Here is a 12,456-nt window from a genome sequence, read left to right on the forward strand (position 1 = left end):
TAAATATTTGTTATAGAGATAGGGTCTTGCTATGTTGCCCAGTCTGGTCTCAAACTCCTGGACTCCAGCAATCTCCCTGCCTTGGCCTCACAAAGCATTGGGATTACAGGCTTTAGCCACCACGCTCAGCCCTGTTTCTTATTTTTCTTTTATTCATTGACTTTTTTTCAGTTTTAAAAAAATAGCTTTATTGAGGTGTAGATTAAATGCCATCAAATGTATTCACTGTAAGTGTATAATTCAGTTTCTTTTTGGAATTGTGCAGAGTCGTGCAGCCATTATCACAAACCAGGTGCAGGACATCTCCAGCACTTCAGGAAGTTCCCTTGTTCTCTCTGACAGTTGGTCCCTGTCTCGTAGCCAGCCCCAGGAAGACACTGATCTGCTTTCTGACTGTACAGATTTTCTTTTCTGGACATTTCCTATAAACACAATCATGCCATGGGTAGTCTTTTGTCTTTTTCCTCTCACTCAGCGTAATGTTTTTGAGAGTCACGCATATTTGTAGTATCAGTCATGGCTCTCTCTTTATATTGCTGAGTATGTTCCACTACATGGATATACCATATTTTAAAACATTTGTTCCCCAGTTAGAGGACATTTGTATTGATACTAGTTTGGGACTATGAACATAAAAACACAAGTTTTTGTGCAGACACATGTTGCTCTTGATTAGATTCCTAGGTGTGGTTTTGATTGCTTTTATTTCTAGGTATATGTCACATTTTCCCTTTTTTTTTTTTAACATGTCTTTTGATCTTTTGTTGAAAACTACATATTTGGGTGGTATTTTAAAGTTCCTGTGAATTCTGGATTCTGACTTTTCCCTATCAAAGGTTATTGTTGTTTCTGTTTTTTCCTTCTTTTTTTTTTTTTTTTTTTTTTTTTTATAGTAACTTACCAAAATTAAATCTGTGAAATTTAGCCTTCATCATCCTGGTGCAGAGCCAGCCATGTTTTGCTCAGATTAAAAAATATTATATTGCTATTTTTTAGTCTCGACTCTTGGGGTAGTCTCTGTATTTTTATAGCTCATTGCTAACGTCCCCAAAAGTATATCTGAAAATACCAAGAATTTATTCTCTCGTGGGTTTCTAGGCCAAAAGTCAAAAATGAAGGTATTGGCAGGGACACACTCTCTGAAAAGCCCCAAGAAGCATTCTTCTTAACTCTGTCAACTGGCCTTCCTTGGCCTGTGGTTCCGTCACTTCAATCTCTGCCTCTGTGTTCACATGCTATTCTTGTGTGTCTGTTTGTCCGCACCTCTTTTTATAATGACATCAGCCATTGGATTGAGGGCCAAACTTAAATCCAGGATGATCTCATCTTGATCCTTCACTAATTATATCTTTGAAAACCCTATGTCCAAACAAGGTCACATTCTGAGGTTCTGGGTGGTCGTGAATTATTGGAGGACACAATTCAGCCGACTACAGTGGGTTCAGGGGTACATTCAAACTTTGGGCAATTTTCAAGTATGCTCCAACTTTTATTTTCCACCAGGTTTTCTTGTGTTTCTTCTGTGCCTAAGGGAAAGCTACTGGTAGGCTGGAGATGTATGAAAAGGTTGAGCCCTCTCTGATCCATGCCACTTCCAGTTACCCAGGGAAATATAGGGAGCTTATCAAATGCTTCGACGACTGGCTTATTTCTTCTATCTTCCTTTTAAATTTTGAGTTGTCCACTGGCCTGTTGCTTGCCCTTATTAGAACTACAGTCATGGCTGGTTGTGATGGCTCATGCCTGTAACCCCAGCACTTTGGGAGGCCAAGATGGGCAGACTGCCTAAGGTAAGGAGTTCAAGACCAGCCTGGCCAGCAAGGTGAAACCCCATCTCTACTAAAAATACTATATATATATATATATAGAGAGAGAGAGAGAGAGCTGGCCATGGTGGTGTGTGCCTGTAATCCCAGCTACTCGGGAGGCCGAGGCATGAGAACAGCTTGAACCCAGGAGGCAGACGTTGCAGTGAGCCGAGATTGCATCACTGTACTCCATCCAGCCTGGGTGACAGAACAAGAATCCTTCTCAAAAAACCAAAACCAAAACAAACAAAAAAACCCAAAACTACAGTCACAGGCCCCTAGAACCTCTGACCTTCCCTGTTAGCTTGCCTCTGAGATTCCTGCTTATTACTGGTCGTACCACAGGCCAAGGGTTTTTCTCTTTGCACTCTAAATCAAGTCAGCCCCCACAGACAGCAAAACGGCTGGTTATCTGTGGCCTGGCCTACCCTGTTAGAACTGCTGTGATAAGGCAGTAGCAGATGCTGGGGATAAGAGCAGCCCAGGCAAAAATGCACAGATTCCTGTTACCTGAAGTTCAGTAATTTTTCCTGAATACATGCTTCTCAGTTTGTTTTAAGCCTTTAGTTCTTCTCCAGAGATAAAATTTCTTTAAAATCTCTTCTTTAAAGAGAGGATTTGGTGACTGCAATCCAGAAGACTGATATATTAATTTTGCCTCTCCTGTTTAATGATATCTTTTTGAGTGAGGAGAACACATTTGATATTTTTCAGTATTTTTGTTTCTCTTTTGTGCCTAAAATAGTGCTACCAACTGTCAGTGAACAATAAATAATTAACTGTACAAATATTATAATTATAATCATATATAATGCTTTCTAATATTTTACATTCTAAAATCTTTAAGACTGTGTTGTGGATAGACCAGCACATTCCACCCCCATCTCCGTTTTATGGGTGAAAATTCTGAAAGGCAACAAAGTTAAATGACTCACCAAGATACACTCACCTGTGCCATGGACCAAAACCTTCTAATTTCTAGACTACGTTCTTTCCACTGCTCCACGAAGAAATCATCAAGTCAGGATGGGGAGGTGTCACTGTATTTAAAATACAAAAATAAGTAAAGGAGTAAAGGCAAAGGGTGTCAGTTCTTGTTCTAGAAGTCTGAAAAACAATGAAAAAACAAAATGGAGTAATATCTGGATAGACCCTCCAGCTACGTGAGCATCCGATGGAAGGGCAGTCACTTGTAGGGGTTGATTTCCTGAGCCCATTCTCAACATTTCCTTAACTGCACTCTCTGCCTGAACTGAGAACTCAGGAAGTTATGGAGCATGATACTGCAGCAGAACGGTTTATATTACAGGAATGTAGAATCAAGCTTCCATAACAAAAACAATCAAACTTGCTTTCACCACCTGAGGAGTCCGTTCATCATTAAGATAAAAGGATTTTTAAATACATTGTATCCTAGTTTTCCCAGACTCTAACCTTTTTCAGCTTTCTCTTTCCTAGTTTAATTTTACATCAGAAATGCTAAAGTATAAATGACTGAATTACCTTTTTAATAAGTCTGTTCTTTAGAATGAGTTGCATCTAGTGTAGAGTTTTTTTTTTTTTTAGACGGAGTCTCACTCTGACTCCCAGGCTGGAGTGCAGTGGCGCGATCTCGGCTCACTGCAAGCTCCGCCTCCTGGGTTCATGCCATCCTCCTGCCTCAGCCTCCTGAGTAGCTGGGAATACAGGCTCCCACCACCACGCCCGGCTAATTTTTTTTCTGTATTTTTAGTAGAGACGGGGTTTCACCGTGTTAGCCAGGATGGTCTCGATCTCCTGACCTCGTGATCCTCCCGCCTCGGCCTCCCAAAGTGCTGGGATTACAGGCGTGAGCCACCGTGCCCGGCCGAGTTTTTTTTTTTTTTTTTTTAGGGAAAAAATGTGGTACACACAGTGTTTCTAAGTAACTGAAAAAAATAGATTAAAATAATAATTCACTCATTATTTTGGGGGAGCCTTCTATGCCATTGTGCTGCAATTTGGAGAAAAAAGATGCATCAACTTCAGCTCTTATGGATTTCACAAACATGTAAAGCAGCAAATATCTAGATTAGGATTCTTAGAAGGCGGTCCCTAGACCAATAGCATCAGCATCGCCTGAAACTTGTTAGAAATGCAAATTCTTGGTTCTTACCACAGACCTACTGAATCAGAAACAGAGGTAAGCCCAGGAATCCGTATTTTAACAAGCCCTCTAGGTGATGCTGATACACCATTAAAATTTGAAAACCACTGGTATAGCTACATCTTAATCTATTGTACTAAGTGCAACAATAGGAAATGTGTACATAGTAGAGAGGTGAAAATTGTTAACTTTATTAGTGGCAGATGTGGAAGGGTCCAGAGAGACTCTATTTCTTTTCTTTTCTTTTTTTAGAAAGTGACATAAGAAATATTCATGAGACACAGGATTTTGAGTCACTCTGTAGAGAATAAGGTTTCCCAGACTTAGGGTTTAGGACGTCTGTGGGGATAGGGTGGCAGGCTTTGCAAATAACATTATAAAGACTTGGAATGATTAAAAAGTATTAATTGTAAGCAGTGGTTCTAAATTTATTGGTGGGACTTTTGGGTGGATGGGGAAAACAAAGTGTTCTCAAATCCAAACAGAATTGTGTATAGCTTGGAGATGAAATAACTGCTTCATTCATGTATGTATTAGAATATTTAAAGTCACATCTAAAAATAAAAGCATTTTAAAATGTATTAATGAGCACACACTAGCCTTTTATTATTAACTGCTTTATCAATAGCACAGCAAGATAGAGGCATGGAATCTACAGAGATGTTTGGATTCAAACTCTAACTCTCCAACTCACTGTATGATCTTGAGTAAATTACTGAACTCTTCTAAGTCTTAATTTCTTGACCTAGAATCTAGTGATAGAAAAATTCCCACTTCACATGATTGAAGAATAACAAGATAATAAGGCATAATGCCTGGCCACAGTAAGTGCTCATATAACCTTAGGTATTATTATTTTATTACAAATCAAAGAATTTTTATAAAAACTTGGAGTATTTATTACAAATAAAAGTAATCAAATGCAATTTTATCATTAACGATTGTCCTCAAATTAAAAGATGATCTAGATCTAGCTTGTCCAATCCATGGGCCACAGGCTGCATGCAGCTTTGAATGTGGCCCTACACAAATTCGAAAACTTTCTTCAAACATTATGAGATTTAGGCAAGAACTTTTTTTGTTTGTTTTTAGCTCATCAGCTATTGTTCGTGTTAGTGTATTTTATATGTGACCCAAGACAATTCTTCTTCTTCCAGTGTGGACCAGGGAAGCCAAAAGATTGGACACCCCTGATCTAGATCATAATATTGTGTTTATCTAATAGAAAAACATGATTTAACAGATGTTAGTCCGAAGTCAGTTGCTTTCACTAATGTATTTCTATTTTAATTCCAGAGACCTTTCAGTTTATTTCCAAAAGGCATCAAGGTTTCCCCTTCAGTCTCACCTTTTTCCTGAATGGGATGCAGGTGAACAGGTTAAGCTCCTGTTGTGAGTACAAGCATCGAAAAGGTTCCAGGCTTGGAGGCAAACGAGGCTACTTTGGGTTTGTGTGTGTTGAGAGATCATCTCCTTGCTACAAGTATGGAAACAAATGTCCCTTGGTAGAGGGCAAGTTTTGCTACATTTTTCTTTGAATGCTTTTACTAATGCATTTCTCTTCACAGTTATTAAGGAAATTCAGTATAGATGGGCCTACAATATCTAGGTTCAGGGTTGTTTATTATAACATGGTGTGTTGAATTTGAAATTATAAGATATAAATCAGACTTAGAGGTGTTATATAAGGAAGATAAAAGCTAGTGCATCTTAAATTATTTCACTTTCTATCTCTCCTTTCTTCTCACTTTAAGAACTGTTTCTGAAGGGAAGGAGAGAGATATTTTTGTTTGCTTGTTGTTTTTGTTTGCGTGTCTGTTTTTCTTCATTCATCTTAGTAACTGGGTTTAGACTGAGCCTTAAAGTGTGTGCCAAGCATCTGACTTACATGACTGGACATTTTCGGTTATGCCTGTTAGAGGCTAGGTTTGCCTGCATCACTGTCTGACCCAATTTTCATTATCTCCCTTAGTTTCAATCTTGGGCATAACAAAATGCATGACAAAAGGTCAGTTTTGACTGTTACCAGCTTTCGTACTGAACATTCTGTTTGAAATCAGGAGTCTTGCTTGTGGGCTTTCACATTGTCTAAAAGTATTGGCTAGATGCCAAGCTAGAACACAAGAGTGAGTCAACTAAAGTATTTGTCTCCATGGAACTTATTCTAATGGAGGAAAAGCTAATAACATACCTACAAAGCAATTAATGTATGTGAGATGGTCAGCACGATGAGCACAAAACAGGGTCAGGGAGATACATGGAGTGAAGGGAGACAAGAGTCACAGGGAGTGTGTTATTTTATGCAGGATAGTTAGGAAGGGCCTCTCTGATAAGATGTCTTTTGAACAGAAACCAGAAAAAAAAGTTTCTTTCTTGAAATAGCTTTTGAGGTAGAGGAAAAGCATATACAGAAGGCATGAAGCAGGCACGTGTGTGTTGTGTCTTAGGTAGCTTGGCCAGCGCAAAAGGAATAGAACCATGAAATTGGAGATGAGGTCAGAGAGACCATGAGGCCAAGCCATGTAGAGCCCTGGGGTCATTGCAAGGACTTTAACTTTTATCTGAAAAGGATGGGAAGCTTCTAAGGCGGGTTTTGAGCAATGACTTATCATGATCTAATAGTAACTTATGGGAAAAATAAACAAGGGAGTGTGGTGAAAATGGCAGAAACTGCTTTAATCCAGAGAAGAGATAATGGTGGAATGAGTTAGAAGTAATTTTAAAGGTAGAGCTTACAGAATTTACTGATGAATTGGATGCAGGGAATGAGATAAAGAGCAGAGTCAAAGACGATTCAAAATTTTTTTCTTGAATAACTGGAAAGATGTCCAATTAACATGTAGTTAAGAGGAGACTGTGGAAGAAGCAGGTTTTTGGGGTGGAATGAAGCAGTTTTGGTCGAGGGCACGTTGAGTCTGAGACATGTATGAGATAAGCAAGTAGAAATGCTGAGTAGGCAGTTGGATATATGCCTCTGGGGTGAGGTGAGAGGTCCAGGCTGGAGATGCAAATCCGAGAATGGTTTGCATATAGATGACATGTATAAGTTTGCTTAAGAATTGAACATAGAGAAGATGTCTGAGTGATGAGTGTCACTCCATTTAAAAGGTGAGGGAGGTAAAGAGGAACTAGCCTAAGAAGGAAAGGCAGTGAATAGAAAGAGAACCTAGAGAGAGTAGTATCTTGGAAATAAAGCAAATGGTTAAAGAATAAGGACATGATTAATGAAGCTGAATGTGTGGATATGTGAAGTAAAATGAAGACTGAGGATTGGACATTGATTTGGTAGTGTGTTGGTTACTGATGATCATGGCACAAGTTGTAGTGCAGCAGCTGGGGTGTAAGCTTTCTTGGAGTGGGTTTAAAAAATAGTTGGAGAAAAACAAAGGCCAGAGACTATAGAGAAGTTTTTAAAAGAGTTTTGCTATAAAGAATGGTAATTAGGTGGTAGCCAGGAGGAAGAATGTAGTGGTTCAAGGAAGGCTCTTTATTTTTTAAGATGGGAGATACTACAATATGTTTATATGCTAATACAAACAATTGAATACAGAAGAAGAAACATGAAGTATGACATAAAGGGTGGAAATTTCTGGAGCTAAATGATTGGGTAGATTGGAAAAGATGAGATGTAGGACTCAAGTGGGGGTATAAGCCTTAAGAAGAGGAGAAACATTCTTGTATAGTAACAGGAGGAAAGAAAGAAGGCATACAAGATAGAGACGTGAGTCGCTATTAATAGATGTGCTGGGAACAACTGGAAGCTCTCTGCTGATTGTTTCTACTTTCTTAAACAATACATAAATTTATCAACTGAAGATAAGGCTGAGAGAAGAGGCATTGGGTGTTTTCAGAGAGATAAGAGCGTAAAAGAATCATCCAGAGAATGGAAGATTGAATGGCCTGGGCAAGATAGTATCAATGCCCAGCTGTACTTAGTGGCCACCTGAACTGCTTTCCTATTCCAACTCAAATATGCTGTCTCCGTATTTGAGGGCAGGTCATTTAACACAATTCTATTTAATTCCCAGGAAAGCTAATAAACATCTACAATCAGCCATGTGCAAATATATTGCATTCTTTGGGAGTTGTGGTATAAATCCAAGCTGTAACTTATTAGCCCTGAGCACTTTCTATGGCAGTTTAATAATCAGTACCAAAATCTGACTGATGGCATTTACTCTCCTATTCAACACCCACCAGCCTCTTTACAATTATTTCTCTGATGTCAACACTTGGTACCCTCTAGATTCTTTCTTCAACATTTTCAAATATTAGTATCAAAATGGTTAAAATATTAAAGAATAAGGCCTATGACTCTCAACTAAAATGCACAGTTCTTATAGAAGAATGGTTTTCAATTTTTTTGGTTAACTTCATAACCATTTTTCCAGTGAAATCTGTGAATGCCCAGAATAGAACAGTGCATTGTCATTGGATGTCTCCCTGTTGCAGGTCAGGTAAAAGCTGAGTGAGACTGGTTTAAATGGGACAGGGTTAGGTGAGGGAGTGCTAGAGCCTTGCTTGTTTGTCCACTTCCTCACCTGAGACTTTTCTGTTTATTCTAGAGACCATAACACTGCAGAACTCCATGGAGAGTTGAGAACTACCCCAAAGGAGACTGATAGCACTTATTATCTTCTGTAACCTTGGTTTTGTTGTCGCACCCATAATGATACTTTTAGTTATGTTAAGCAATGTACACTAATTCCTCCAATACATTCGAAATGAAATTAATTTTAATTTGTTTAAAAAATACCAGTCCCTGAAACATTTGTGATGAGATAAAGGAGGGCATGGTACAATAAAACAACAGAGAATTATATTTCTAAAATGATTAGGAATTACCTGTTTAAGGTCCTCAGAAAACAAGAAAAGCTGAGCAGTGGTCACTTCCAAAGTGTAAGGTTCCACAACTGTACTCATCTCTCAATTATAGGAACTGTTTGAAGAGGCATAGTAATTTTCAATTGCTAGCATGAAACATGGGAAGAATTGCCTAACCATGTAGAATGCAGACTGCTTTGAGCCTTAGTAATCATAATCAACACCTCAAATTATGTTCAGAAGTCAAATAGGTAGTCAGTGACGAGGACAGCACAGATGTTACTCACTTTGTTTGTCCAATTCCCTTCAGCAGATGGGCAATAAAAAGTCTGTGCATGCAGTAGGGAGGCATCAAAGCCTTTACACAGCCACAACATAAACTAAAAGTAACAGCATATCAGAGGCTCCAAATCAATGGATTTGGTGTTGCAATTGATAAGGGAAGAACAGCTTGAACAGAAGGCAATGCTAGTAATCATATTCTGTGATTCATGACACCTTTGTTCCAAGGAAAGCAATGTGCTAAGCACATCATCATTATAGTCAAGAAATATTTATCATGCTTAATATGGGTGAGATAAGTATAATCTCATTATCTCATTTTTTACAGCCTGATAGTTACTTTGAGTGCAAATCCTTTTAGCTTTGCTTTATGGGGAGATACTGAAAAGTTAAGTGATGTAACTCAGTTCTCATATTTGCTTGTCGGGAAAATTTATTAAGATCAATTCCTTTGCTATTTCTACACTGCAGATGGCTGAAATTTAGTGAAATCTTCAGTTTAAGAAATTGCCATTGGATTTGTTCAGGATGAGGCATTTTTCAGATTTTACATATTATTTCTATTCTTCTGGGACTGGCAAGTCTTGACTGCTTTCTGATCCCTTTCACCTGCCCACTATAAATTCAGTTCTCTGGTAGTTGTGTCACATGGAGAGAGGGGGACGTGAGTAGTTCTAGAGAAAGAAGACTGAAGAGACTGATAACTACCAGAAACATTTTTCAGATCATGGATTTTATCCAGGTCTTGCCAGAAACTTCTCCAGATTGTATTAGTGTCTGCTGAGAGAGTGTGAGTTCTTTCTTTGGTGGTAAGCTCAAAGTGTAACATTTGTCTGTGTAACTAGTCATCTCTACTAGTTATATCATAACTAGGAACTGGAGGCCTACACCTGTAATAGACCAATATGGTTGTGCTTCAGTATGATGTGATGGAGCCTAGCAGTCTTGAGCTAGAATCAGCTCCATCACCCACGTACTGGGTGACCTTGAGCTGCTAGAACCTTTTAAGCCTCGATTTTCTCATTTGTAAAGTGGTGATAATAGTTCTTAATTTATTGGTCTATGAGGTAATGAATTCCTTAAGATAATGGATACGGAGTACCCAGAAAAGAGCTTGGCGCAGAGAGAGTGCTCAATAATCTTATCATTATCATAATCATCATTTTTATTAATGTATATATTATTATCATTGGAATTCTTATGTTAATATCAACTTAAGAAATAGAAAGCTATAGAAGACAATTTATTCACATTACTATTGTTATAATTGATTTAAAAAGTTTTAATGTCATAATGCATTCAGATTATCTGCATGGTTCACCAGATTTGACTTGGAATGACTTCATAACCTCTATAAATTACTGCCATTTTTGAGGAATAAGAACTTATTACCAGCAAAAATCACCAGAAGACTGTAGTACAGACTTCAAAAGGCCATTCTAAAAACAATAATGACAGTTCTATGAAAAGTGAACAAACTCCTGAGTTATTTACTTAAAAGACGCAACAACATTTGACTGTATATATTTCTTTAAAAAATCAATCATATGTATTCAGAGCCAATCTTGTAAGTCTTTCGTTACTGTTGTTGTGTTGCTAAAATATAACTTATCAGGCTGAATGGCATGTTGCTTCTTCTGACCATTTTTATATCAGCTTCTCTATGTTTGTGAATCTGCATGTTCTATTATAATTCTCATTTAAGGACTTGAGATATATCTTCATGTATGTAAAATTATATACCTGCCTATATTTCTGTATCTATGGTACGTGTTACTGTTTAGGACCAAAAATATACTTGAAGAGACAGATTTTAGTCTGAAACTATAGTTCTTGGTTGATGAGTTATTTCATTTTATTATTGTGGATAACGTTATTAAGAATTTGTTGTTTGTTTACAAGATTTTAGTATCAAAAAAGAATAGTATATTTTTAATTAGTTTTTTAAATTGTTTATCTTTATTAGTGTATACTGTAATCAAAACATTTTTGTATCTTTTTTTACTAGAATAAGAGATAAGTGCTTTCAAAAGCTTTGAGGTTCCATTGTGCTGTCTATAAGGGTTAACAAACACTTCCTGTTAATATTTTTCATAGGTGCATTATTGCAATGGGCCTTGACCAAAAAACATCGTTGCCAAAATCTAGGAAAGAAAAGAGCACTGAGAAAGGAGAGGAACTGAAGAAGGCTGAGGGGAAAGTGAGGAAAGAGAGAGAGTATGTGATACCAAAAAGAAACGAGATCAAGGAGAACAAAACCTCTGTTTCAGCCAATTTTTCAGCTCAAGAAATAAAAACAGGGCTCAAAGAAGTGACAACTGCTGTGGAGGAAATGACAAGTAAAGGAAAACCAGGACAAGACGTCTTGGAAGACGACCAGGAAAATACTTTAAAATATGGTAATCAACAACACAAGTTTCTTTTGTAGTAGCTGCGGCTGTTTCGTTTGTCTTTGAAATGTGATTATCAAAATTTTCAAAAATACCCATTAAATGTTACCCAGCTGTGGGCTTTAGGCAGCTGTTACATGTGGGGTGCCCCGATCTCCTTCCTCTGCTGTTTTGTATGGAGTCCTGTGTCACCTACCTTAGAGGAGGGCACATCTAACCCCAGAAAGGTTAAAGGTTCTTGCTGCAAAGATGAGGAGAGAGAATGGAGTATATGTCAATATGAGTTAGAGACTCTATTGACTTCTGCGGAGACCATTTTGACCAAATAGAATTTTACCTATTTTAAAAGTTTTTGGATGTACTGTTTTTCATGAAATTGATGAATTGCTTTGACATCAGGTAGGTACAACCTATATGATTATATGGTGATTATATGGAGTATTTCATAACTAAAAGCAGTTGACTATAGGCTTAGGGTTGTGGAACCTATCTGTCTGCTGTTTTATGCTTTCTTCTTTTTTCTCTGTTCTCTCCTTCTTCCTCTCTCCTGCCTTCCCCTGCTTCTCTGTCTCCCTCTCTCCATACAAATACACCCACCCAACCACACACACACACACACACACACACACCCGCATTCATATATATACATACACACATACGTATGCAGGCACATCTCATTTTATTGTGCTCGCTTTATTGCACAAGCTTTGCAAATATAGCACTTTTTGTAAATTAAAAGTTTGTGGCAACCCTGCATCAAAGTCTATCAGCATCATTTTTCCAACAGTATGTGCTCACTTCATCTCTGTGTCAAACTTTGTCAATATTTCTAACTTTTTCATTATTATGATATCTGTCATGGTGATCTGTGATCAGTGATCTGTGTTGTTACTATTGCAATTGTTTTGGGGTGCCATGAGCTGTACCATGTAAGAAAGTGAACTTAATCAATGTTCTGACTGCTCCAGTGACCAGCTGTTCTCCAGTCTCTCTCCCTCTCCTTGGTCTTCTCTGTTCCCTAACACAC

The 12,456-nt window shown here is 37.9% G+C and overlaps 1 protein-coding gene across 4 annotated transcripts in view; it reads left to right on the forward strand.

The window, feature by feature from the left end:
• Positions 1-12,456, forward strand: part of ERICH3 (glutamate rich 3) — a 105,761-nt gene that overhangs the window by 55,717 nt on the left and 37,588 nt on the right. For all 4 annotated transcript variants that reach the window (XM_032155572.2, XM_032155573.2, XM_058439664.1 and 1 more), the window contains 2 exons: positions 5,230-5,416; positions 11,137-11,438. In XM_032155572.2, the coding sequence (XP_032011463.1) occupies positions 5,230-5,416; positions 11,137-11,438 (489 nt within the window). The remainder of the gene's footprint in view (positions 1-5,229; positions 5,417-11,136; positions 11,439-12,456) is intronic.

This window comes from Hylobates moloch, unplaced genomic scaffold, assembly GCF_009828535.3.
Source record: "Hylobates moloch isolate HMO894 unplaced genomic scaffold, HMol_V3 SCAFFOLD_5, whole genome shotgun sequence".
Classification (NCBI taxonomy): domain Eukaryota; kingdom Metazoa; phylum Chordata; class Mammalia; order Primates; family Hylobatidae; genus Hylobates; species Hylobates moloch.